The 25,563-nt window shown below is 35.4% G+C and overlaps 1 protein-coding gene across 4 annotated transcripts in view; it reads right to left on the bottom strand.

Annotated features, from left to right (window-relative positions):
• Positions 1-25,563, bottom strand: part of ITPR2 (inositol 1,4,5-trisphosphate receptor type 2) — a 472,511-nt gene that overhangs the window by 65,552 nt on the left and 381,396 nt on the right. For all 4 annotated transcript variants that reach the window (XM_077870671.1, XM_077870669.1, XM_077870668.1 and 1 more), the window contains 4 exons: positions 22,822-22,997; positions 14,021-14,185; positions 9,952-10,147; positions 6,036-6,128 (listed from right to left, as the gene is read on the bottom strand). In XM_077870671.1, the coding sequence (XP_077726797.1) occupies positions 6,036-6,128; positions 9,952-10,147; positions 14,021-14,185; positions 22,822-22,997 (630 nt within the window). The remainder of the gene's footprint in view (positions 1-6,035; positions 6,129-9,951; positions 10,148-14,020; positions 14,186-22,821; positions 22,998-25,563) is intronic.

The following is a 25,563-nucleotide window of genomic DNA, read 5'->3' as shown; positions in this document are numbered from 1 at the left end:
CTCAAATAAATAAATAAATAAATAAATAAATAAATAAATAAATAAATCTTTTTTTTTAAAGAAGTGAGAGTGCATGCTTGCGTACGAAAGGAAAGAATTAGTGAAAACAGATGTGTAATGTGGATGCACTTAAAAAAACTAAATATATGCCCATAAGGAACTTAGAACATCACTTGGTGCATGGGGGTAACAAGTCTAGGTATCATAATTATCATTATTACTGATAGATGGCTATAGAATCTTACTTAAAGTTATAGTTTTAACATAACATACTTTATACTTGAACAAAGATGAAGCTAAATTATCCTCATTTTCAGTTAAGTATTAGCAAAATGAAGTATTTTTTCTCAATTCACAATAGAAATTCAAGTGTTTTATATAAAGAAAGGAATAAGAATATATTCTATTGGCTCTGTTCTGAGATGTTGGCCTATAAGTTTTTCCGAATATTGAACATGCTTGAATAAGAGTATTTAATAATGCTATTTTTCTGCTTTAATAAAGTATCCATTTTTTTATGATTTCTTAGAAACAACAGATTGCCACTGAGATATATCTGAAAGTCTGAGTGTAATTGAAAAACCTCTTGTTTATTAGTGCTAAACTTTAATTTTAATTGATTCATTATGGAAATTCTTTTTTAAAAATTTTAAATAGAAAGAGAAATTTGAAATGCGAGGCACCCAGTGGGAAGCCAAAACGTGGAGTGCCACTAAGGCTAATCAGTTTCAGTTATTTATCAGTCTTTTTATTAAAGTAAAATAGCAAAACATATTAAATTTGAATTACTCATAAATGTGAGATATCTGTGAACTTCCTCCCTTTTCTGTACATTCAAATGACCTTTACTTAGAAAATGATTGTATCTTTATTTTATAAACTACCTAAAAAAGGCCTCACTTTTCTAGAATTTCTAGGTTTTCTTTTTTTTTTTTTTGGTTTTCCTTTGGTAAGTGATCATATTTGTCTAAGAAGTCGGGTAGGTCTGCAGCAAATGAAATAAAAGTTCTTTTTATTTTATTTTTTTTCCCTGGCCACAGTTGGTTGCCCGTTACCGAGCGAATGTGTGGCTGCTGGGACAATGACCCTACCCGCATCTGCTGGAGCTTCCTCGGGGACCAGCTGCTGGGCTTCCCAATCACCACTAGGCTTGTTATTCTGTTCCCGTGTATGCATCTGGGCCTTTTGTAATGTGGACCTGCTGTCCACAAGGTAACAAACCAAGGCCATCACAAATGCACACTAGGGTTTGCAAATTAAAATTTAATTCTGGTCTTAGACATAGAAAAGTTATTTTTAAATCTAAGTGACACATGCTGCACAACAAACACCAGGTTCTGGCTTTTACTCTACTTTTGTGGTTAAACACATGGGGCCAAGATTTAAAGGTGGCAAGGACTCAGAGATCAAATCTGTGGAATTTTCAGTCAGATGAATTTTATCTCTTGCCTTATCAAATGCAAAAAGGACACAGAGGAAAGAGTGGCTACATTAATAACAGGCATTCCTGTAGTTTCAAACACTGATTTAGGAATGACCCCAAATGGTATAAAGCCACTGCCATCAGCTCTGGCTCCCAACAGTGTCCCTGCCACTCCTCCAGCATTGACATGCCTCCACTATCTTCTTCTTCCTTCTCTGGAAGCTTTCGTGCAAAATCATACCTGCCTCTCCCTACTCCCAGCCCAGGTAGAGCCTGAAAACATAGAGACATTGCTCTGGGGGTAATAAGCCTAAAGAATTGTCCCCATCTGTCCACAGAGAAAAGGGAAGTTGTGTTCCTTGTATAATATATCAAGTGAGGAACAGGTTGTAGAGGTTTTTATGAGAAGCCTTTTATGAGTTTGTATTCAGAGTTATAAATCAATATCCAAACAGACTTTGTGATGGTTTCTCAACCTCAACATTATTGACATTTTGTGTTGGACAATTAATTCTTTGTTGAGGGGGGCTGTCTTGTGCATCGGAGGATGCTTAGCAGCACCCCTGGCCTCTGTTCACTAGATGCCAGTAGTATTCCTTCCAGAGTTGTGACAACCAAAAATGTCTCCAGGCATTGTCAAATGTCTTGAGGTGGGGCAACTCCAGTTGATAAATACAGAATTGAGAATATTTATGTCTAAAATATTGCCTTTAGAAGATAGCATGCATAAAGAAAAGTTATCCAAGCATTCTAGTTGAAAGGCAATGAGATAAGTAGATTTTAACAATTTAAATTTTGGTTAGGGAAGAAAAAATTTACAGAAATGAATCCTTTAGCTAAAATAAAACTTTGAAGGACTGGCCTTGGAATTAGAGATCTAGATTAGTCTATTAGCTATGTGATCTTACTTAAAGTTTGTGTCCTTTGGTGTTTTTACCCATAAGGTGAAGATAATTAGTAGTATCTATCTATTCTTGACATGCCTCAGGGCCCTCACTCATGCTGTTCCCTGTGCTTGGAATATACTTTCCCCTACCTCTGGGTGTGATTGATGCCTTCTTCATGCTCCAAGTCTCAGTTTAAATAATTCCTCCTCAGAAAGGCCTTTGTGTTTGCTCTCCCTACAACCAAGCTCTCTTGTGATTATCTATCATAGCACCGCTGGGTACTCACCATGTTTTAAAACTTTTTATATCTCCCCTTTATTTTATAAGTTCCGTAAGGGCTAGGATCATGCTTGTCTACTCAATACTATATCCTGAACACCGAGTATGGTGGCTGGCCAATAGTACAGGTTCAGCAAATACTGCTGTATGAATGAATGAATAAAGGTTTTATGATAATATCACCATCATCATCATCATCAAGAATTTGTACTGAATTGACTTAATGAGTTTCCTATTTTACAGAAATATTCACTTCATTTTTCTAAATGTTAAAATCATAATGTCACAATTAGTAATGGCACACAAAACAATTACAATAGAATGCCTGGTTGATTATCAATAGCAATGTATAAAGCCGAAAATTTATAAGAGCACAGAGCTGGGCAGCCACATCCTGGGATGTGCTCACACCATGTACGGCTGGGAAGATCTCATTCCAGAAGAGGCTCTGGCGGTTATCTCTTTGAGTCTTAGGAGCTTCTGGCTCCCATGCAGTGGATGAACATCACTAGTTCAGCTGCTGTGTGGTGCCCCTGGGTGAGCTATCTTTATAGTCTCTGGCAGGAAGAACACTGGCTTCATTGTTGGTTCACTGGCAAAATAATCTTCCTTTCTTAAAATCAAACTATAGTTAAAGGATATTTGCTTTAAAATAAAGGAAATAATTTTAAGATAACATTCAGAGATAGACTAGCAAGGCAGGAATAGGGGTACTATATACTTGGGACTATGTTGCTAGAATATTTGTGCTAATGAGAAAGTACATTTTTTTAACCTATTATTTTTCACACTCTGTTAAGGACAAAGAATGTCGAATTGAAAAGAAGATAACAAGTACTGGTGACAATAAACTGAAGTTCAGGGTGGCCAAAAGATCCTGAGAGCTATGTAATGTTACCCACCTACTTCAACTATACTCAAGTTTTTGAAATAGCTGTGATATATATATTTTTAAAATAATGAATAATAAGAGGAGAGGAGCATTTGTAGACCTGAGTTTGAGACTGTGACAGATTCTGCAAGCTTCTGACAAATAAGCTTGATGCTGATCCCCAAGATAACATACCATAATGGATCTTTGAAGGGGAAGAAAGTGGGATCAAGGGAAGCCAGTACGGGTTCACACTAACCTCAAATTGGGAATATTACAGATAATATGTATTTGGGCTTTGGTAAGGAGGCTCTGAGGAGTCTCATGATTTTTTTTAAAGATGGAGAAACATAGGCTAACTGATAATTTATTTAAGACAGTTCTATGTAGCTGAAGAACTGCATGGAACATAACTATGTCAGTCTGAATGCATATTTCTAATAGCATGCTAAAGGATTTGTCATTAGTACTGTCCTATGCAACACTTTTAGTACCTTTAGTGAAAATATTCCAGAGCAGAGGTTAGCAAATTTTTTCTAAAGAGCCAGATAGGAATATTTTAGGCTTTGTGGGTGACATATAGTCTCCATTGCACCTTTTTTTTTTTTTTTTAAAGAATATACCTTTAAAAAGGTTATAACTAGTCTTACCCTGAGGGCTGTACAAAAACAGGTGGTAAGTTAAATTTCCCTATGGGCCATAGTTTGCCAATCCCTGTTCTATAGCTTATCAGCTTGAAGATGGCACAAGAGAGAATAAACATATTGCTTAATAGAATCAGGATCCATAAAGATACTGTGTGAGCCCCATAGCATGTTAGAGCAGGAAAGGCCTAAAAACCTAGAGATCATCTAGTAAAAAAAAACAAAAACAAAAAACCTGCCTTATCTATCCCCAGGACAAACTGAGATGGCCTTGGATTCTGGGTTGGCAGAAATATATAAAAATAAATGCATTGCATTGTACTTGAAATCCCAGACTCCCAATTACGTGAGTACAGGATAGGCATTGACGTCATGACAGCTGAACCAGTGAAGAATGGCATTTTAGCTGAGTCAGCCAAATGTGGGTCAGTGGTATAGTGTGATTCCAAATTCCACTATGCACAATAAGATAGCACCACTGAACTTCTTGCCCTGGAGTGTTACATCAAGAGTCATTGCCATACCGTGTGAGGAAGGCTGAGGAAATTAGAAGTGTTTAAAGTGGAGGATGCATGTAACAGGATTTTAGAAATTGAAGAGCACAGCAAAGCTACACTAGCAAGGAATGAGCTGGTTTGTTGTTTGGAAGTCTTGGATGGCTAGCCAGGACTTAGGGGAGGAAAGAAGTCTTGGAGGCAGTTGCTTACAGTTCCTATAGCTGCTGGGACATTGGATGCAACGCACACGTATGTATTTCTCCCTTTAGGTCATAAAACATGAAAGATTTTGTTTGTTCAAGGCATTTTTCCTCATGTAACAATCCAACATATCAAGAAAAAAGGCAGCCTGGGAAAGGCCCTTTCATTATGTCTGACAAAGGTGTTCCCAGATGGAAGTGGGGAGCTCCATCCTTACACTGGGCTTTATTAACTCTTCCTTTCCTCATCTTCAGTGAATCCAATTTTTCCCTTCACAGATGTAGCACAGACTAAATCCACTCCTTTTTAATACATAAAACTCTTGAAATATTTTAAAAAGATTTTAGTTATTTATTAGAGACAGAGGGGCAGAGAGAGAGAGAGAGAGAGAGAGAGAGAGAGAGAGAACACAAGCAGGGGGAGAGGGAAAGGGAGAAGCAGACTCCCTGCTGAGCAGGGAGCCCAACATGGGACTCGATCCCAGTATTCCAGGGATCATGACCTGAACCGAAGGCAGATATTTAAACAACTGAGCCATTCCGGTGTTCCTAAAACTCTTGAAATATTTAAAGATATATATACTCCCTAAATCATTGCTGCTTCTGGAAAGAGATCACTAATTCCTTCTACAGTTCATTAAATTTCACATATGCCATAGTTTCCAAACCATTGAGAACAATTTAGAGTTTAAAAAATTCTTTTAATGAGCATGGTTCTGTTGCTCCTTTGGAAACAGGGAAAGTATCATATTCTTTCTCTCTGCTCCCTTCCTCCCTCTCTCTGGGCACACCATCTGAACAAAGTCCAGGAAATTTGCATAACGTATCTAAGACTGAGAGCTAGAAAGTAGGAAGTCCAGGATTATACCAAGCCCTTTGAGTTCTAAGCCCATGCATTTCCAGATTCTTTGTTAAAGGCTATATAATTAAAAGGGTCTCAGTGTGGTATAGGTTTGCAATATGGTAATAGTATTTTTAGCAGCAGTAGCACAGGGTAAATCTGATAAATTCTCATGAATAGAAATAATATAATGAATGGGATGGGGATAAAGAATGAGAGATGCAGGAATCCTGTCTCTAGTTTGAAACTTTTTGGTTCTTTTACTCTCCATGATTCCATTTCAACCCACCATGAAATTCTTAGAGCAACTCCTTTAGCAGTAATAATATTTCCCAAATAAACATAACCGCAAAGTATCAAGTTTGTACTGTTCTGGGGTCCTTTTTTACAGACCTGTATTTGAAGCTGGTATTGTGGGTGAGCAGTTGTCATTTTTACATGTTCCCATCATTGAAGTCAAAGTCATAGTAGGAACTTCATTACTACCTGAGAACACACAAATTAGAATATGGTATAGAGACAAGTAATGAAAATTACAAGAAAGGAACATATAGTTACAAGGCATATAAATAAAAGGCACTACTACTCAAATTTCCTGAAGTCCTTTAATAAGTTGGTTTGGAACTCTGGACACAGTTTTGTGTACGGAAGCAATTTTATAAATAGAGAATAGGTTTACAAGCCAACCTCCTAAAAGCCTTTTACACCTTTTTAAAGTGGCTGAGAGAAAGTATTAATAATAATGCAGACCTTAACTACCATGTGTGACAATGTTTCCATGGCCAAATGCATGCAGGGTTCAGACTTGGGATGCCAGGAACACATTTCACCCAAAGCAGTTGGGATTCTCCGAGCTCCCAGCCACTGGTCAGTCCCTACAGCAGGTAGGGACGTGAAGGTTGTAGCAGTTCTAACAGTAAAGCAGGGAGGGGCTCCAGGGAACAGGGTTTGAAATGCAAGAACCTTCTGCTAGATCCTACTCAGGATCTTAGTTCCCAAAGAATCATCTGCTTTGCTAGTTTACCACCTATTTCCCTGACTAGGATGGAACAGAAGATAGTAACGTTCCTATCTGTGTGAGAAAAGCTCAACAAAACATTTTGTTGTTGTTAGTAACGAAGTAAAGAGGTTCATACCTCTCAAACCAATTTTTCAAGCAGAGTCAAAGAAAGTCCATAAGATAGAGGGGCAGGAATAGTTCATTTTTATATACAAAGGGTTGAAGAAATATTCAAGTGCATATCAGAGCAACACTACACCAAGGTCACCCCGACTCTTTGGATGAGATGAGGGCAGATGTTGGCAAAAGGGAGCTGGAGTTAGGACAGGGGATGGGGAAATGGACTAGGCCACCAGAATGGGGTTGCCTGCAGCATTAGCATTGGACCTGAGAAAGAGAGAGTCCACTCAGGGCAGGGAGGCCACACATTTACCTCCCTCTTTCCTTGCCCCCTCACTGAAGCAAACTTGGGGAAAGAGTGGGCATGTCATTTGGTGCTGGAGTGGGTTTCTGGTGGTCAGAGAGGGAGACAGATGGGGTTTCTGAGTGTCTCCTGGTGGCCATTCCCTTACTTAAGACTTAACTCCACACTAGGCTAGGAGGATGTGGAGCAGAGACCTTGCAGACCTGACAACTAGGGAATATCGAGAAACAGAGACAGGAGCATACTTGAGTGGAGGAAGTAAAGTACAGTTTATGCAATACGGTGCATTAGGAGACAGGAGTGAATTTTAGAAAGCAAACTAAACAAGGCTTTTTGGAGAAGGATCAACCTAAAGGAGACATGGATTTACACACAGAAAGATGGGGCAGGGTGTGTGTGGGGGAGGGTGAGGGAGGAGTGGGTTGGGGGGAAAGGGGCAATCCCAGGTGCCACCGTTTGTATGACAAAAGGCATGGAAGTGGATGCAGAGTGACCTCAGCTTCCAGCCTAACGTTTTAAACCAAGCATCTCATGGCCAGGGCAGATCCCAGCAAAGCTTTTGAATCAATGACAGACCAAATCAGAGTGGTGATTAGAATGAATGAATCAGGCAGACAGAATAGGTGGAAAGCCACATAAGATGTTCCTGAAGTCTTCTGGGTGAGAGGAAATGAGGATGAGAAACCAGAGGGTGGCATGGAGAAGAGGGAAGAAGGGACACAGTGAGACACACTTTGACTTCTGCTCCTGCCCTCCAACTCCCTGAGCTTTTCTAAGACACCACTCCTTTTGACACTATTAAGTGGCAGCTGCTTACTCTATGAAGGGCTGGTTCCATTGGTCCCAGAGATAGGAGCTGCATGTTTCTAAATGTCTGATGCCATTTGCAAATTATCCATCCTTCACTCTCACAGGCACCTGTGATGCTCTGCGATTTAGCTCTAGAACTCTCAACCTCCCCTTGTGACTTCCCTCTCCTGGATTTCTGATGACTACTTCCTACTCCTTGAGCTGTTGCATACTTCTGCACTCCAGATTTCATTTGCTATAGGCATACATTATCCTTAATAATTTCACTCACCTTTGGGAGGCAATAGTGTTCAATACTTGAAAAAATAAACTCTATGCTCTTTATCAATAGATACTAGATGGTATTACAAATTAAATAAAAAATATTATGAAAATAAGGGTGCTTCTTCCAGGGCATGATATCATATTCCTTCTCAGCCTATGCAACAAAAGTTCTAAAGCTACCACGAATCAAAGAGTTTAACTGCTAGCTGTTCTTGTATACTAGATTTTAATAGTGTTTATGAATACTTTCTCTTATTTAACATTTTTGTATGAATATACATATTTTTAATAAAGATCTTGACATTTTAGGTCTAATGTTGCCTATTTTGTAAGAAAAAAGAAAGAAGATATTTTTGTATTTTTAAGGCAAATATAATCATGATGACACTAATTTCCTTTTTAAATAACATAAAAATACTACTAGATTCATAAAACAAGAACTATGAAACACATTTGGATTCAAGAATCATGATGCTTCAGCTTCAGAATCACCCTGTATTGAATAACTCAATGTGATCATGTCTAGTGAAAAAATAATTAAAACTTGAAGATTATAGAGAATAGATAGCTTGTGATTCCCAGATAGTTTTGTAAAAGTGGAGTTTTGGGTACTGTTTTTGGATAGGAGCTTTTCCTCCAAATATTTACACTGTAAAACTCTGGAAAAACTAACATTTAAGGGAGAACAGGAAAAGCAGTAACAAAATATTTCACGTTCTTCTGAATAAACACTAGTACCTGGATATTCAATCTCAGGTTTGATAACTGAATTTATGTAGATGATGTATGTATTCTGTGCTTTGATCACTTAGACTCAATAACAGATCTAAATTCCATTTAATTATCCCATATCCTAAGAAAGATACTACCATATGTCATCAATTCAACAATCAAGAAAATGTTTGTTAAAGGCAAGAAAGAATATCGTTTCTAAATTACCACTAATTAAATCATACCTTTAAATGTAATGGCTTGAGGGGAAGAGTCATTTTGTGGTTTCCATTCTCTACAACTCATAGGCTACAGAATCATCCAGAGAAACAAACAGCAAAGTGCAGAACTATGATTTGTATCCAGCAAAGCAGGAGAAGAGGAAAAAGAGCAACAAAGAAATTTAACTCAAACGACAAAAGGCAGGAATGGGGGAAAAGGAAACCATCAGAACACAGGATAAATAAAAATTCAAAGTAAGATGAAAAGAATAAGCCCTCACACCACAAGAATCACAGTTAAATATAAATGGATGATGCCTAACCAGACAACAGAAATAAGTATCGTACAGAAATTGTGACATGTACTGATGGATTGAGCTCCTCAATGATAGTATTTTGAGCATTTTTTCTATTCCCAATTTCTCACTACCTGATGGTTTCCAAATCAAAACATTTATCATTTGCAATTATTTAAGTATAATATGATATAGTGTGAGCAAACATATACGGAATAATGGTTGTTAATGATGCTAGATGTTTTTCTTGGGGGAGAAAGGAAAGAGAGGAAGAATAGACTCCCCAAACCATTATCCTACACTGATGTTGTTAACTGTCTTCTGGAATATGGTCAGCATTGTTGAAATTTTTTTACTGAGATGAAGCCCAGATGCTGTTTCTTATATCAGGATTTTCCTATACCCACGGACAGCTAATAGCTGAAGAGTATTTCACACTCATGAGCTCTCAGTGAACAAGAACATGTATTCAAAGGAATGAAAGAAAACATTTCCTCCATTAGTGTTTGTCTGTAATTCTCTTAAGCTGTATACAAGTCATATCTGCCATCAGGGAAAGCTCATTTACTGGTAGTAGCGATACCTGTAATAGGAGTTCTGTTTTTCAGCCTATCCACCTCCATTGTGAAGTCATCCTTCAGAAAAAGGAACCCAATAATGGAAAACAGGTAGACAAGGATGAGAGCCAGGACTGCAGTTAGAATAATGGAGCGGCCATTCCGTGTGACACTTTTTATGACATTAAGCAGAGTTTCTTCTCTGTACACCAAATCAAAAAGCTACAAAAATAAAACAAAACAAGAAAAAAATGCAGTGGTGCAAAAGCTAAATAAACATAAAAGGTAATTATGAATACAAATACAAGCCATTTTATCTGTGAAAAAAATAACAACCTGATACCTTACAAATGCACCAAAATGTATATTTCTTCTACAGTTGGAATGTTTTAATAAACTGTTTTTTCAATAAAGATAACTCTAACACAGCATATAATGTGCATCTGTTGGTTTCATAACCAAGATAATTTCAATTTTGTAAGATACAGAAATAGCATAGTTTCAAATTTGAATTTAGAAAAATTATAATACTATACTTAACCAACGTAGCTACTTACTCCTTATTTTTAGCCTCACTGATATTCTGCAGTTGTTTCTGGAACACGTAGAATGGCTAAAGTGAAAATGCTGAATCACTTTTTATCTAAGTGATGAATAGTTGACAGAGTCATTAGACATTACTCTTTAATCAAGGGATGAGAGGTGAAATTTCTAGAAAAATTTTAAGAGCCTGCTGCAATAGAAAAAGTAGGAAATTTTAAAATATTTGAGAGATGGAAGTGCCTTTCCTTACTAAAGGGGTATAATGAGGGCAAAACCTATTACAGAAGTATAAGCAAGCATATAATACTTTATTTTTTAAAAAAAGTTTTCACTTCTTCTAATGGGTTATTATCAATTTTGTGTTTAGTAGTAGAAAGTCTCTGCACTAGTTAAGAACCTAGGTATGTATTTGCTCTCTGGACACAACACCAAGAACAATTTTATTTATTGTTATATTGTCGGAGAAGGACAAACATTATATGTTCTCATTCATTTGGGGAATATAAATAATAGTGAAAGGGAAAATAAGGGAAGGGAGAAGAAATGTGTGGGAAATATCAGAAAGGGAGACAGAACATAAAGACTGCTAACTCTGGGAAACGAACTAGGGGTGGTAGAAGGGGAGGAGGGCGGGGGGTGGGAGTGAATGGGTGACGGGCACTGGGTGTTATTCTGTATGTTAGTAAATTGAACACCAATAAAAAAAAAAAAAAAAAAAAAAAAAAAAGTTGAAATTATACAGTAGCAAGTACATGTGATATCATCAAAAGCTGGCTAAAAGCAATAAGTGAGCATTCACTTAAAAAGGCATAAAAATCTGTTTGGAAGTGAATAGTATTTTACAAGTTGAAATAATTAAGGTTTGTCTCCTGCTATCTGTGGGCAGTGATTAGAATTACGATGCATTACCAGTGTCATGAGTCCCTGCAGAAACACCAGGGCCTTGTACTCTGTTTTTCTGAGTACTGAGATTTGTATAGTTACTTTCCAATTTAATTTTAGTTCTGCAAATAATCACCATAAAGATATTATCTTGTTTTTTCACCCTAGGAAACTGATACTTTATCATGATCATATACAAAAAAAATTAACTATTTTGCTATGTGCTTATCTTCTGGAAGGAGCAGCAACTTCTAGAAATAAAGGTCAATATTTCTCAGGACAGACAAATTAACTAATGCAAATTCAACTTCCAAATTATCGACACTGACTTCTTTAACTTACTTAAGCACTGAGTTGACATAATGGAGATTTTTCCTTTACTTTAACCCAACAGTGGCTTAAAGAAGAGGTCTGTAAATGGCCTCTAGGTCACTTCTGAGTGTTTTCTAAAAGTTTGTAGCTTTCAGAAGCCCCATGGGATGCTTGCTAAAAATGCTTATTTCTGGGCTCTCTTCCATACCCCCAGAATCAGAATCTTGAAGAGGCAAAAAAGGTATTGACATTAGGCAGGTTGATGGTTCTAGAATTTCTAGAAAAATTTTCTAGGAAAATCTAGAGTGTGGTTTTGTTATTTTGCATAAATGACTGATATTTGTGGATAGAACTAGAAATACATATTCATGTATTTTCTTAGATATAAAATATATTTAAAAAATATGCTTAAATGCCATTTTGGCATTATGTCCATTATAATTTCCTCCTAGTACTCTAAACATCAAAATAGACAATATCCTTTTCCAAGCAACCTAGTAAAAACAAATTAGCATCAGTATTGTAAGATTAGAACAATAAAAGACAAGAGGAATATTCAACTAGAAAATAAGTTTAAGTAACATAAATTAAGAGTAACATTATTATCAATAGCTCATGTAATAATTCAAATACACCTTTTTTTTTTTTTTTGTCAATTGCCTTTCCTTGGAAAATACCAAGATTTAATACATCATTTCACATGTTTTCACATTATCTCTTAACGAATCTTGATAGTATGAGTCTATCCTACCATCCTTATCTATTTCATAGACGAGAAGTTTGGAGCACAAAAACATTAAAGGGTGTTACATGTCACAGTTGGGTAAAAGTGCTGGGTATAATGGGACTTCATATATCACAGTCATGTTTTTAAAAATGGATTTTTTATGGTAACTTAGAGAAGAAAGGGAATTCATTTACATCCCTAGAACAGAAAAAAACTCGACTTTTGACTATTGAATAATCTAACTTACCTACCTAGAAGATAATTTTGTATCAAAACATAAGGGACAAATCCACTCTTCCTGGGGCTATTTCAAGTGCTTGAGAAGTAAATGGAAAATGTGCCCCTTTTCAGTCTACCTACATGGGTTTGCTAGATAACAGGAAAGCAGCAGGCGATGGATTTGTCTCTTGTGAGCCAAGCAAACAGGGTCATCATGTTTTTAGATCTTCAATTTAAGTTTCATGAATTATTTTTTGGATAGTGCTCTCACTGCACATCAACCATAGGTTGGAGATACAAATACATTGCTCCTATGGCATCGTGATGTTAACCTGGTAGTGCTTTAGGTTTCAAAACATTATCATATATTTTATATTGCTTCCCCTCCTAATTTATAGCACAGTCTATTTGTAAGAAGTAAAACTGATAACCTGAAAAAAATCTAGAGGAAATGTGAAAGTTCACTTAATGAATTAGACATGTGTAGGTAAGCTTAACAATGACACATTAAACCTGAAACTAAGACTTAAAACAACTCATTGTCTTTTTGCTAGGTTGGCAGTGCCTCTCCTCATTCTACTAAAATGACATTCTACAGTTACAATAATATTTGTTGCTGGGGCACCTGGGTGGCTCAGTGGTTGAGCATCTGCCTTTGGCTCAGGTCATGATCTCAGGGTCCTGGGATCGAGTCCCGCATCAGGCTCCCTGGAGGGACCTGCTTCTCCCTCTGTCTATGTCTCTGCTTCTCTCTGTCTGTCATGAATAAATAAATAAAATCTTTTTAAAAAACAATAATATGGGATCCCTGGGTGGCGCAGCGGTTTAGCGCCTGCCTTTGGCCCAGGGCGCGATCCTGGAGACCCGGGATCGAATCCCACATCGGGCTCCCGGTGCATGGAGCCTGCTTCTCCCTCTGCCTGTGTCTCTGCCTCTCTCTCTCTCTCTGTGACTATCATAAATAAATAAAAAAATTTAAAAAAAAAAAAAAAAAAAAAAAAAAAAAAAAAAAAAAAAAAACAATAATATTTGTTGTAAATAAAGCACAATGATTCCAGTGCTAAGAAAACCTATCTCCATTTTTTCCTCCTACATTCTGTTGGAGAATCTCTGAATATAAGGGGCAGTAAGGATTTGGCTGAAACCAAAAAGCAGCTGCTATATGAAGCCTGGGTCAAAGGTCAGGTCATTGGTGACTTCTCAGAGAGGAAATAAAGAATTCCACCACCTATGTGGGTTCTCAGAGGAAAAATAATAATAATTCATGATTTTCCTAGGAAATTCTCAAAATAACAAATTTGTCCTAAATGTCAGGCCCTGCTTAAAAAAAAAATTCAAAGGAAGAAGCACAAGAAGCAGCAGCATTGTGTTATTTTTTTCAGCAGTGATTGTCCACATGGAGAAGTACTCACCAGGAAGCTATAGAAGAATTCATGGACAAAGAGGCCCAGCATGCAAACCAGAACATATGCCACGTGGTAGAGAAAGGCCATATCCAGGATGACTGCTCGGTAGCCTCGGGTGAAAGTGCCACGATTTCCCACAAAACTCACCAGAAATACGATTTTATTACAAAGCTATAGAGAGGAAAAGATTAGATTTTACTGTCTTATTTATTCCCCCAAACTCACGAAATAGCAGTCATTGACAAAACATATTATTCACAAAGTCTGTGGTTTTCTTTTATCATTTCTCTCTTGGTAACTTTTTAGCATTGCTTACAGATCTGTGTCTAAACCTAATATACCCGAAAGTTGTATCGTTTGCAGTTCCAGGAAAACAGAGGAGGATGATAAAGGGCCCTAGCTTTGTAATCGAGGTAGACCTGAATTGAAACCCTGGCTCTCTCACTACTGTTGCACAAGGTCTTGCAGTTGCTGGCTTCGATTGTTTCTCTGGAAAAATTGGAGCAAAGGGATTCTGACTTTATAGAATTCTTCAGAGGATTAAAGAATTCATAATGTACATGAAGTACTTAGTACAATGACTCTTTAGATCCTACTCATCATATTTTCCATATTAAAAGTAATATATGTAATATTCTTATTATACTGGAAACAATAGAAAAGTATCTTTTCAGAAAATATCTATCCTTGATTTTTTTATCCTAGGCCTTCTCTAATGATTATTAGATTATTGTATTATTAGATTATTGTAAACAAGTGAGCCGTTAAAAGTGATTTTTTGCATTTAAATATATAAAAATATAAATATACTTATGTCATTAGGTTAAAATAAATATGATACAGGCATATATTTTCTTTTTTTAAAGATTCATTTATTTATTTGAAAGAGAGAGAGAGAGAGCACGATCAGGAAGGGCAGAGGGAAAGGGAGAGAGAAGCCGAAGTAGACTCTGTTGGGCATGGAGACTGACTTGGGGCTCAATCTCATGACCTGAGCTGAAATCAAGAGTTGGGCGCTTAACTGACTATGTCACTCAGATGCCCCTGCATGCACATATTTTCTAAGCTCCATGTGTGGTATTGTTCAATAAACATTTTGGAATGTTTATTATGTTTGGTGCTATGTATTTATATTAAAACTATTTAAAATTCCCTTTCGTGGTGTGATTTTTGAATATAGAAATGTACACTGTGATTCTTTGGCAATAACAATGATCCGCAATGATTTCCAAAGAACACAGTTATCATAAACTTAGTGCCAGATATTTTGTTCTAGTGTCACTGCATTATTTATAAACCAAAGAGCCAGTTTTGCATCTTAGTCATCATGGAAAGAATTACAGATTTCAAATTTCAGTTCTTCTAAATTGTTCCCTGAGTTCTTCAAGTTATCTAATGGCATCAAATTTGTTTTTAGATGTCCAAATCTAACTTTAGGAAAAACATGTTGCTCTTTGCAACAGTGCTGATTTGATTTTCATATATATATTACATATATATAATTTATATATTTATATATAAATATATATCCTATCTCCTATATAAATATATATATCCTATACATATCCTATATCTCCTATATAAATATATATCCTATATCTTTAATATATAATTAAATTATATGTTATAATTTCATATATATATGAAATTACCTTATGGAGTGATTTTAAATAATGGGCAGAAGTGAAATTTGAGAGGTTGGAAAAACTTTTTCCTTCAAATTTCTGAAGTTCAAATCAATACAGATAAAATGAGAAATGGGTTAACATTGCAGGTTGTGAAGATAACCAAACCAAATCAACAATATAGAGGTTCAAACTTCCCTAAATTTTCCCCATGCTAATTAGTGATCTTCTTGGTAATCAGTGTTTTCCATTCTGTCATTGTCTTGTGAATAATTTGAAAAATGTCAAGCAGAAAGTTATACTTCATTATTTAGTGTTTCATCATCACATATTTGTTATTATTATTATTTTTTAAGATTTTTATTTATTTATTCATGAGAGACAAAGAGAGAGAGAGAGAGAGAGAGAGAGAGAGAGAGGCAGAGATACAGGCAGAGGGAGAAGCAGGCTCCATGCAGGGAGCCTGATGTGGGACTCGATCCCAGGACTCCAGGATCAGGCCCTTGGCAGAAGGCAGGCACTAAACTGCTGAGACACCCAGGGATCCCCATATTTATGTTATTATTAAACATAGCTACAGTATAATGGATGTCCTTATGATTATTATACGAGAGTAAGTTTAATATTATAAAAAGTCATCATTTAAAAAAAACTCAGGAAATATAGACCAGGTGCTCAGATAAGAGTGGTATTTGACAAGAATGGTATAAACACCATGAAAATGGTGAAATACAGAATGTCTAGGTGAAGCAATATTCAGCATTTTACTCTTTAAATTATTTTGAGTAACTATTTAAATTCAAGTTATTGGCCTTGATTCACTCACAATAGCTCATCAGTATGAAGTCGAAATAAGTAGTTCTACAAAAAATAAAGTTAAAAATTGGAATTATGACTTTTCAGAAGGATGGATGATATGTTCAAGACAGATTGTTTCTATGTTGCTTCCTGATCTCCATTTCTCTAAAATGAATCATAAAAAAATTGTGCAGCTGGGCCGCTGGGTGGCTCAGTCAGTTAGGTGGCTGCCTTTGGCTCAGATCATGATCCCGGGGTCCTGGGATGGAGCCCAGCACAGGGCTCCCTGCTCTGTAGGGAGTCTGCTTCTCCCTCTCTCCTTGCTTGTGTGCACTTTCTTTCTCATTCACTCTTTCTCTCAAATAAGTAACAAAATCTTTTTTTTTTAAGTCTTTTTTTTTTTAATTTTTATTTATTTATGATAGTCACAGAGAGAGAGAGAGGCGCAGAGACACAGGCAGAGGGAGAAGCAGGCTCCATGCACCGGGAGCCCGACGTGGGACTCGATCCTGGGTCTCCAGGATTGCGTCCTGGGCCGAAGGCAGGCGCCAAACCGCTGCGCCACCCAGGGATCCCCAAAATCTTTTAAAAAAAGATGAAACTCAAATGACAAACATAATAATATCATGCAGGAAAATTCGAAGTCCTATACATTCAGGAAAAGTAATACATTGAGCTCAAGTTCTCAAAAAGAGCAATACATTTCAGTTTCCAAATAATACAAAAGGAAGGACACATTTCTAACTAAAAGGTCCTCTGCCATTTTCTCATGAAAAATAAAGGTTTGCTTTCTCTGTGTCCAGGCTGAGTTTTATTTTCTTTGAGCCTTGATCTACAGCTTGGTGTTGATGGACACGTCCCTGTTCTCTTGACTAAGTCTCAAACTAGACTGGAGTTGATATTGGCATTGACATCCACATATTCCTGTAGAAATCAGAAACAAGGAAACTGTCTTTTTGTTTTGAAGTGTTAATACCAAGAACTAAATGAGAGAATACATGATTTGGGTAGGAAAGAAGCGAACACTGTGTTATCCGGCACTGTGACCTTGAAATGTATAAATTGTTTTTATAGAACACTTCTGTGAAAGCTAGGGATATTTATAGGAATGAAGAAATTACACAAACTTATTCTCCCTTTTCATGCCATGACTTACTTGATGTTGTCTAACGAGTCCTTCATTTGTCAATGCCATTATGTAGGCAATCTTTGTTTTTATGGCAAGGGTCTATGTGGGCAATGAAAAATGGAGGGCGTGGGAACTGGGCAAGGTGGTTAAAAGATGAGCCTCTTCTGATCTGGTGTTGAAAGACTTTTGAATCAGCACACAAATAGCAATATAAATGACCATAACTGTCCTGCAATACTTTTATCTTTTTTCCATCTATTCTTCAAAATTGCCTTTCATATATGTTTTGTTGAGGATGGGGTGAATTGTGTGGTGATGGGGAGAAGAGTGGGGTACAGCATCAATGTAAGCTTTTTGTGCAGTCTTTTATTTATGTATTTAATTTTTTTATATTTCGTTTTTATTCAAATTTTAGTAAGTTAACACATACTGCAATATGAGTTTTAGGAATGGAATTTAACGCTCCATCACTTATATATAACACACAGGTCTCATCACAAAGTGCCCTCCTTAATGCCCATCATCCATTTAGCTCATCCCCCTGCCCACCTCCCCTCCAGAAGTCTTTTAAAAAGATGATTTACCAGTAGATCTTCTAAAAACAAAAGTAAAATTAATGTTAATTTTAAAATTAATATAGAGTGAATCAAGTTCATTAATTTTAATTAGGTAAATTAATTGTACAGTATTGGTTTCATATATATTTCATAATTCATTGATATGTCTTTGCAGGAGTTTTAACAATGCAATATAATGGAAAGACACTGGAGTAGAAGTTGGGTTATTCAGGTTCAAGTCTTGGCTCTGCTACCGACTGCTTTGGTTAATCCTCCTTGTCTCTATAGGATTTTGTATACTCATTTCTAAAACGAAATGCCTAGAAATTAATTACCTTTAAGATGAATCAAAGATCTAGAATTCCATAGGCTATCTTTTAAATTTTACCATTTTATGTGATCACAGCAATTTATAGCTGTCTTTTTATTATCTTTTTTGTCTTATTTGGTTCTATGTCCCTGATCAGGAATTCCATCCCCATCTTACATTGTGTCTATGGGAAAACATGACTTATTTTCCAGAAATAATTGTAGCCAAAAAAAAAAAAAATACTGTCTAGTATTTACCAAAAAGGAAAACTGAATTTATTGAACTACATGTTAACTATATTACTGCATTGCCATAGATATCAATCGTACTAAAATCAACGTGATTTGATTAAAAAAATCTCCATTTCAGTAGAATTACATCTTAGGCAGGATAAAGTTCTATGGTCACAGCATAAGACAAAGTTTTCAGGTCAACATTACCCTGGAAATCTTTTAAATTGCCAACAGAATAGCGTAATAAACAAGGGTGGTGTAAACTCAATTTTTCTTTAATAAATTCAACATTTCTAATTTCCCCCAGCACTAAAGCAGTTTCCTGCTACTACAACTGAATATTAGAATTAGTTAGGTGCATTCAGTGAACATATTATATGAAAAATAGGAAGTGTGTGTGTGTGTGAGACAGAGAGAGAGAGAGAGAGAGAGAGAGAAGGAAAGGGAGAGGGAGAGAGAGAGAAAAACAGAGAGGGGGAAAGAGAGAGAGAATATGAATGTTTTGTCTCAGGATGTATAATTGAACTTGTGTATATTATGTGAACATATGGTAGGGCTCAACCTTATAGATTAGCAGTAACATGAGCCCTCCCAGGAAACTATCTGCAGGCAAGTAACTAAGGGCATGACACTATTAAATGCTAACACTGTGGCTTATTGCTAATAGACAGCTATCTGCTAAACTCCACTGGCTTCTTGTCTTTGCAAAATGGCAAGAAGTTTCAGGGTAAGGAAACATTTCCACATTACAAATAATAGCAAGAAAGGCAAATAATTTACAAATGCCATTAAATAAATTACACACTTCCAGGCATGACTACAAAAGAGAAAAACATTGTACATAAGAAGTGTTTAGAAGATATTAAAAGATCTTCTGCAGGTGTTTACTGAATTATTTATTATGAAAAATATCTAAAAATCTAAACAATAAAAATTAATGGAATTGTTAAACATTATATAAGGTCCACATGACTGGGAATAGCCTCATTATTAGCGGTATAAAAATATTAGGTGATCTAAAATTTATGAAATATGTGTTTATATTTGCCAAAATAATATGTTAATATCCATTGCAATGTAGGCAGTGAGAAAAAAACTGTACTGGGTTATAGGATATGCTTACAACAGAGAAAAACATCTGAATTTTTTCGAAACATCTCAAAGATTAACATAATCTTTGTGACAAGACAGAGATATTAGTTGAAATCTAAACAAAATTGATTTTTAGAAACAAGTAAAAATTATAAAAATGAAGTATCATAATAAACAGAAACTGATAATACTAAATGCTCAGAACATGGATTGAGGTTTCTTTCCTTTCACTTGATTGCTTTTTCAGAAAAGCAACTTTCTACATTTGCATGACATTGTGAAAGACATGGAGTCCAGAAACAAATAACTCTCTGTAACCAAAATACAAATACTTTTATGATCATGATGCCAATGTTTCACAATTAAATTGTACTTCACATATTAGGAGCTTAATAAATGGTAGCCTTTGTTGCTATTATATCATCACTATTTTTTTTATATCATCACTATTATTGCTCTGCTCTAAACCTTCACACTAATCTTCTCAAGAACTGGTGAGTGCAGACTAGGTTTTAACATCTTCATTTTACTGATGAGAAAAATGAAATGCAGAGGCTCGATTTGCTAATGGTCTAGAATTCTGATTCTCATTAAGGCTTAACTATCAGGTAGCTATTTTCATTTGTTTTCCTGCTTCTGATACCCATAATTTCAGCACCTATAGTTTTGCCTGCCATACAGTGCAAACTTTTAAGTATAAATTAATAAATATATTAAATCCTAGGTTACCAAAAGTAACTGATTTATGTTTTCATTTAATTTTTTCTTGCCCCTGGGAAATGGTAAGTTATGGAGAGTTTTGTAATAAGCTCATTATATCAAAAGTGAAGGTAAATAATTATTTGCTAAAACATTTTATTAATCTGGACACTATCAAAACTATAGATAAAACTATGAATTTCCTATATTATCAAAATCACAACTATTCTATCCAATTTGTTCGTTCCAAATTAAAGTTGATTATTTTCTTTGTCAAAATGTCCTGAACTGGCAAATCATAATGTACATTTCGGGGCTGTGCAAATGGATTTTCTATGCTTTGAGAGATATGAGAGTACCCACAGATTCATACAGTTAATAAGAAAGATATATTTCCATGTATATTTCTTCTCATGAAGGAATTAAAGTATAAAACTTGCCTCTTACATGAATTATTATTTCCTATGGTGGAACTATTCTCACCAAACCAGGAAGAGGTTATTTTTTATTCTGTCCCCTAAGGGGGTTAAAGAGAAATAACTCCAAATGTTTTTGGCTTCCCCAACAGACATTAAAATGTTTTTCCTTATCTCTTTATATATTCTTGAAGCTTCTGTATGGCAAAAACCACATCCTCTACTTCTTGGTATTTTCAATGTCTATCAGATAACAGAAGCTGAATAAATACTTGTTATTTCTGGCCCAACTCTATCTAGCTATTATTTCAACTTATCAAACTTGGATTCTCTCTCTGGAATTAATGTCTTATTGAGGACCAGCTGCCAGTTTATGAACATTATTTGCTTCTTCCAATAATTTGGCTCAATATTCAATGTATTTTTTAATAATAAGCTGGACTTACCAAACTCAAGTTACCTAATAGGGCTAGAAAAATTTAGATAAATACATGATGATTCCTCAATTAGCTTGGTTTCCAAAACATTCAAAGTGCAAGTTTGGTTCGTGTAAAGGGTTTTTGAATTTTTAAGTGCTAGTATTAAGTGGGAGAAAAATGAAGTTGGGAGTGAAGATGGCAGGATTATATCTATGAATGTGACAACCTCTGCCCTCAAGAAACTTAGGAATCCTATATTTGGTACTTGATAGAATTCTTTACTGATAGACCTCTTTGCATGTATAGTACACTTCCCTTTTTTAACAGTGATTGAGGAATAACCGGTAATTTGAAAGTTCTAGTCCTCTAAGAGCTATCATATACATCATGTTGAATTTTCAAAGAAGTATAATATAATAGTGGTCAGAAACACAGACTTGGTCATCCTAGTTCAGTGTTACAATTCTCAAAAGTTTGACTGGTTATTTCATTTATTCATTTTTAATAAATACTTGCCACGTATCTCACATACAAAGCACTTGTAAATACAAAGAAAATACAAAGAATACAAAGATAATTTTTCACTCATTCATTCACTCACTCATTAGCTAATTTATTTAAGAATATTTGTCGGGTACCAATGATATTCTAAGACATTGGATGATCAATCATTATCCTTAAGGGTTGTATAATATAGTAGGGGAGATAAAGTATATATGCAGATACCAGAATATAGGACACTATGTTAGAAACCCTATAAAGATATAGATAGTGCTTTAGGCATTCAGTAGACATATTAGCAATATTTATTTGTTTACCTGGATATTTTTTCTTTCATTAAGCTGATGATTTACCCTTCTCTTATTATCCCCTTATGGATATGCCATGCAGAAAGCTGTCTGGTCTATTTAAAATTTTATCTCTTGGGTCAATTATTGCTATTTGGAATAGTGCTCAGGCTTATTTATTCTCAACTTACTTAACTGAGGTTTTGAAATATGCTCCTTTGTTCTAATACTTTAAAATTTAGTGAAAAAAATATTAATCTCATCTATGCCTTCACAAATTTGTGGGTTTGGATGACATAAAAAGAGCCAAATTTCATATTTTACCATCTAGCAATCCTTTTTCTTTGGTCATTTTATAAAAAGTACTCACTTCTAAAACTCTACCGACTATAATTTAGTCTTTCTTGGGTGATTTAGAAGTCACGTTAGGATATGAGCCGTGGCTTAGAATCATTTCTGTCAGTAACTGGGTATAGGATACAGAAAGCATTAAACTGAACTGGATTAAATTGATTCAGAACTGGGTCATGCCTCAGACTTTCTTAAATATATGAAATTTTTGCTTGTCATTTTTTTTCTTTCTCTGAAATTACAAATGTACAAATTAAACTCTTGTTAATTGGAGTTCACAATAAACGAGAATTTACTATGTATACATGAATTAAAATATATAGCTACATTTTTACACTTAGTACACTGTCACTTAATTTACAAAAGGACAAAGCTAAATAAAATACTTACATTAGCTGCACCAAGAAGTATTAACGTAGGCCCAAGACCTATTGTATATATCGATCTGAGCATTATTGACACAAGAAATGGCCGAATACCCACAGGCTTGGAGAAGAAAAACAGCATAGATGTGCAGATTGCAACTGCTATCCAAAGAAGGACTGAGAACAATGGAGAAAGTGTACCTGTAAAATGTGGAAGATGTTTATTTTTACCTAGAACAAAGCTAGAAAATGTTAAAGTATTTGCCACTCTACTTTATATAGCAAGTCAAACCCAAGACACTGAATTTCATAACAACCCACTCTACACGCTGTATATTTAGAGGAAATGTCTCTGAACACATTACTCATTATTACATTTCCAGAAAGTTTGTGATTATTTTCAGGATGTTTAAATACTCACTAGTTCATGTAGCTTCCATTAACTCAGAACTGTTCATCTCTCTCTCCTATGAGAGTTATATGTTAAATACTTCTGCTAGATGATCTCAACTGGGAACTTTAATTCAAAATTTATGGTTAATGACTGTTAAACATACAGTTAAATCATGGGAAACCAAGGATTTTGTCACTGAATTCATACCTTGTCTTGTTCTATTGTTATGAAGTTTCTATATCACAGATTCTTCTAAAGAATTCAGAATGTGAAATACCCAGTCTTTAATAAAACAGACACAAGCTTTTCCTGTTAAAACATACATGTGTATAAATGTATATGATGTATGTGTATATGTATGAGTGTCTGTATTGGAAAGCCAACTTAAGTCCTAAAAAAAAATGTTGAGCTTTTAAATCATCACAAAGCAAAACAAAAATCATCAGAAAACAAAGGTTCCAAATACTTAAAAAATGAACCCCATTACATCAAAATTTCTGTAGAAATTGCCCAAAAAAAGTTTAAAAATATATCTCCTTTTTTACAAAAATTCATTGATGTTTACACTGACTGTAGATTCAAGGAATCCCCGGTTGAAGGTCATGTGGGGCTGTATTTGCAGAAGTAAAGTAAGGGGCAACATTCTTGGGCTGATTATATCAGCTATAGGACCTCAAACACATGCCTATTGGCTAATGAAGTCACAGGGGAAACAACAAAATGGAGATTTTCCACTAGTTATTTCTTTTGGCCAGTTTTTATTATTTATAAAATTCACTTCTGCATGCAAACTACCACAAGTGCTTTGGTGTGTAGCATTTCTGTATTATCATTGAAATCCTGGGATTATCTGAATTCCTTTATCGAATTCTGTGTAAGCCTTTAGTTCATAGTGAGTGCTAATAGATCAAAAGTAGGTAGGAAGAACCTGTCAGACATTAAAAAACAAAACAAAACAAGTCAGGTAGCAAACAGCATTAGCTTAGATATGTTTATTTTTGCAATGTTTGTTCTTATGTTGTCTCAAGCAAAGTGATGAAAGACCATTGGGGAGAGATCTGATCTAACTCCTTTACCAAATTTATTCATTTATTTATATATTTATTCATTTATTCATTTGTGAGAGAAAGAGGGAGAGAGAGAGGGAGCATGGCAAGGTGAGGAGCTGATGTGGGGCTCCGTCTCAGGACCTTGAGATCGTGACCTGAGCTGAAGTCAGATTCTTAAGCAACTGAGCCACCCAGGAGCCCCACTCGCTCACCAAATTTATGCCCTGATGATTTTGGGGATGGAGAAAGAAAAGGAATACATTTCTCTAGAAATTACCTTAATTCCCATCCTCTGACAATGCTAACAAAATGGGTACCCAACTCATGTTTATTACAATGTTGGTTTACAAGCACTTTGTGTCTACCAAAACATAGCCTGACCACCAACTGCCCTGACTTCACAGATCTCAAAGAGCCATGGAGAGAATAAGACCGTCGACTTTCTCTCATGCTTATTTGGATGCCATCACAATGTAAACTTTAAGAGTGAGGATCATCTCTGGACCTATTGTATGTGGCATGTAGCAACAAGTAAATACTTACAGATCAAATGAATAAACAAAAACATAATCTGTGAGCTCATTTTGAGTAAATATCTAAACCTCCAGTTATAAATTCATCAACTTGTAGAGGTTCACTCTTAAGTTTACTAAAACTTCCAGCACCTGCACATTTAATGACTTTTAGCCAGTCATTGGACTCTTCAGTATAGAATTACAAGCAGTGTCTTGGTGTGATGTTATTTTACAAGTCCTAGCATTGACACTGATAGTTATACTGCTCATTGTTATTAATGCCTAATAAGCTAACCACATCTTGACTATTCTTTCCTAGGCAATATTTGGCTTGCCAAGATTTCCCCTAAATTATAACCATGCATTTAAAGTTGGGCACTTGATCCCTTTGTAGAAAGAACTCAAAGATCATCTAATATTGTACCTTGCATGTAGTTTAATGCTAAATACGTATTTGTGAAATTAATAAACTTAAAAGTTATTTAAAATGACTATTGACAAATATTCCCAATTGTCAGTTGTCAATAATTTATAAACATTTTCTAAAAGAATGGTCACATTGATTTTTAGCTGAAGACCTAATGTCAAAAACAAAACACTGAAACTCTGATAAACTCTAAAGAAGAGAGTATGGTTTGTCAAACCAGTTTTTACCTACCAAGGATGGGAGAGGGGACTCTTTCTAATACTTTATATTTGTATCTATTTTCTATAATAAGCATTGTTACTTTAATAATGGAAAAATTTTTTAGAATTCGCTCTACATATTTTCAAATCTCAGAAGGTATGAAATTTGTCCTTTATGGAAG

Source organism: Canis aureus, chromosome 25 (assembly GCF_053574225.1).
Source record: "Canis aureus isolate CA01 chromosome 25, VMU_Caureus_v.1.0, whole genome shotgun sequence".
Taxonomy (NCBI): Eukaryota; Metazoa; Chordata; class Mammalia; order Carnivora; family Canidae; genus Canis; species Canis aureus.
Note: the sequence above shows the minus strand (reverse complement) of the source record. Positions and strands in the feature narration are given on the sequence as shown.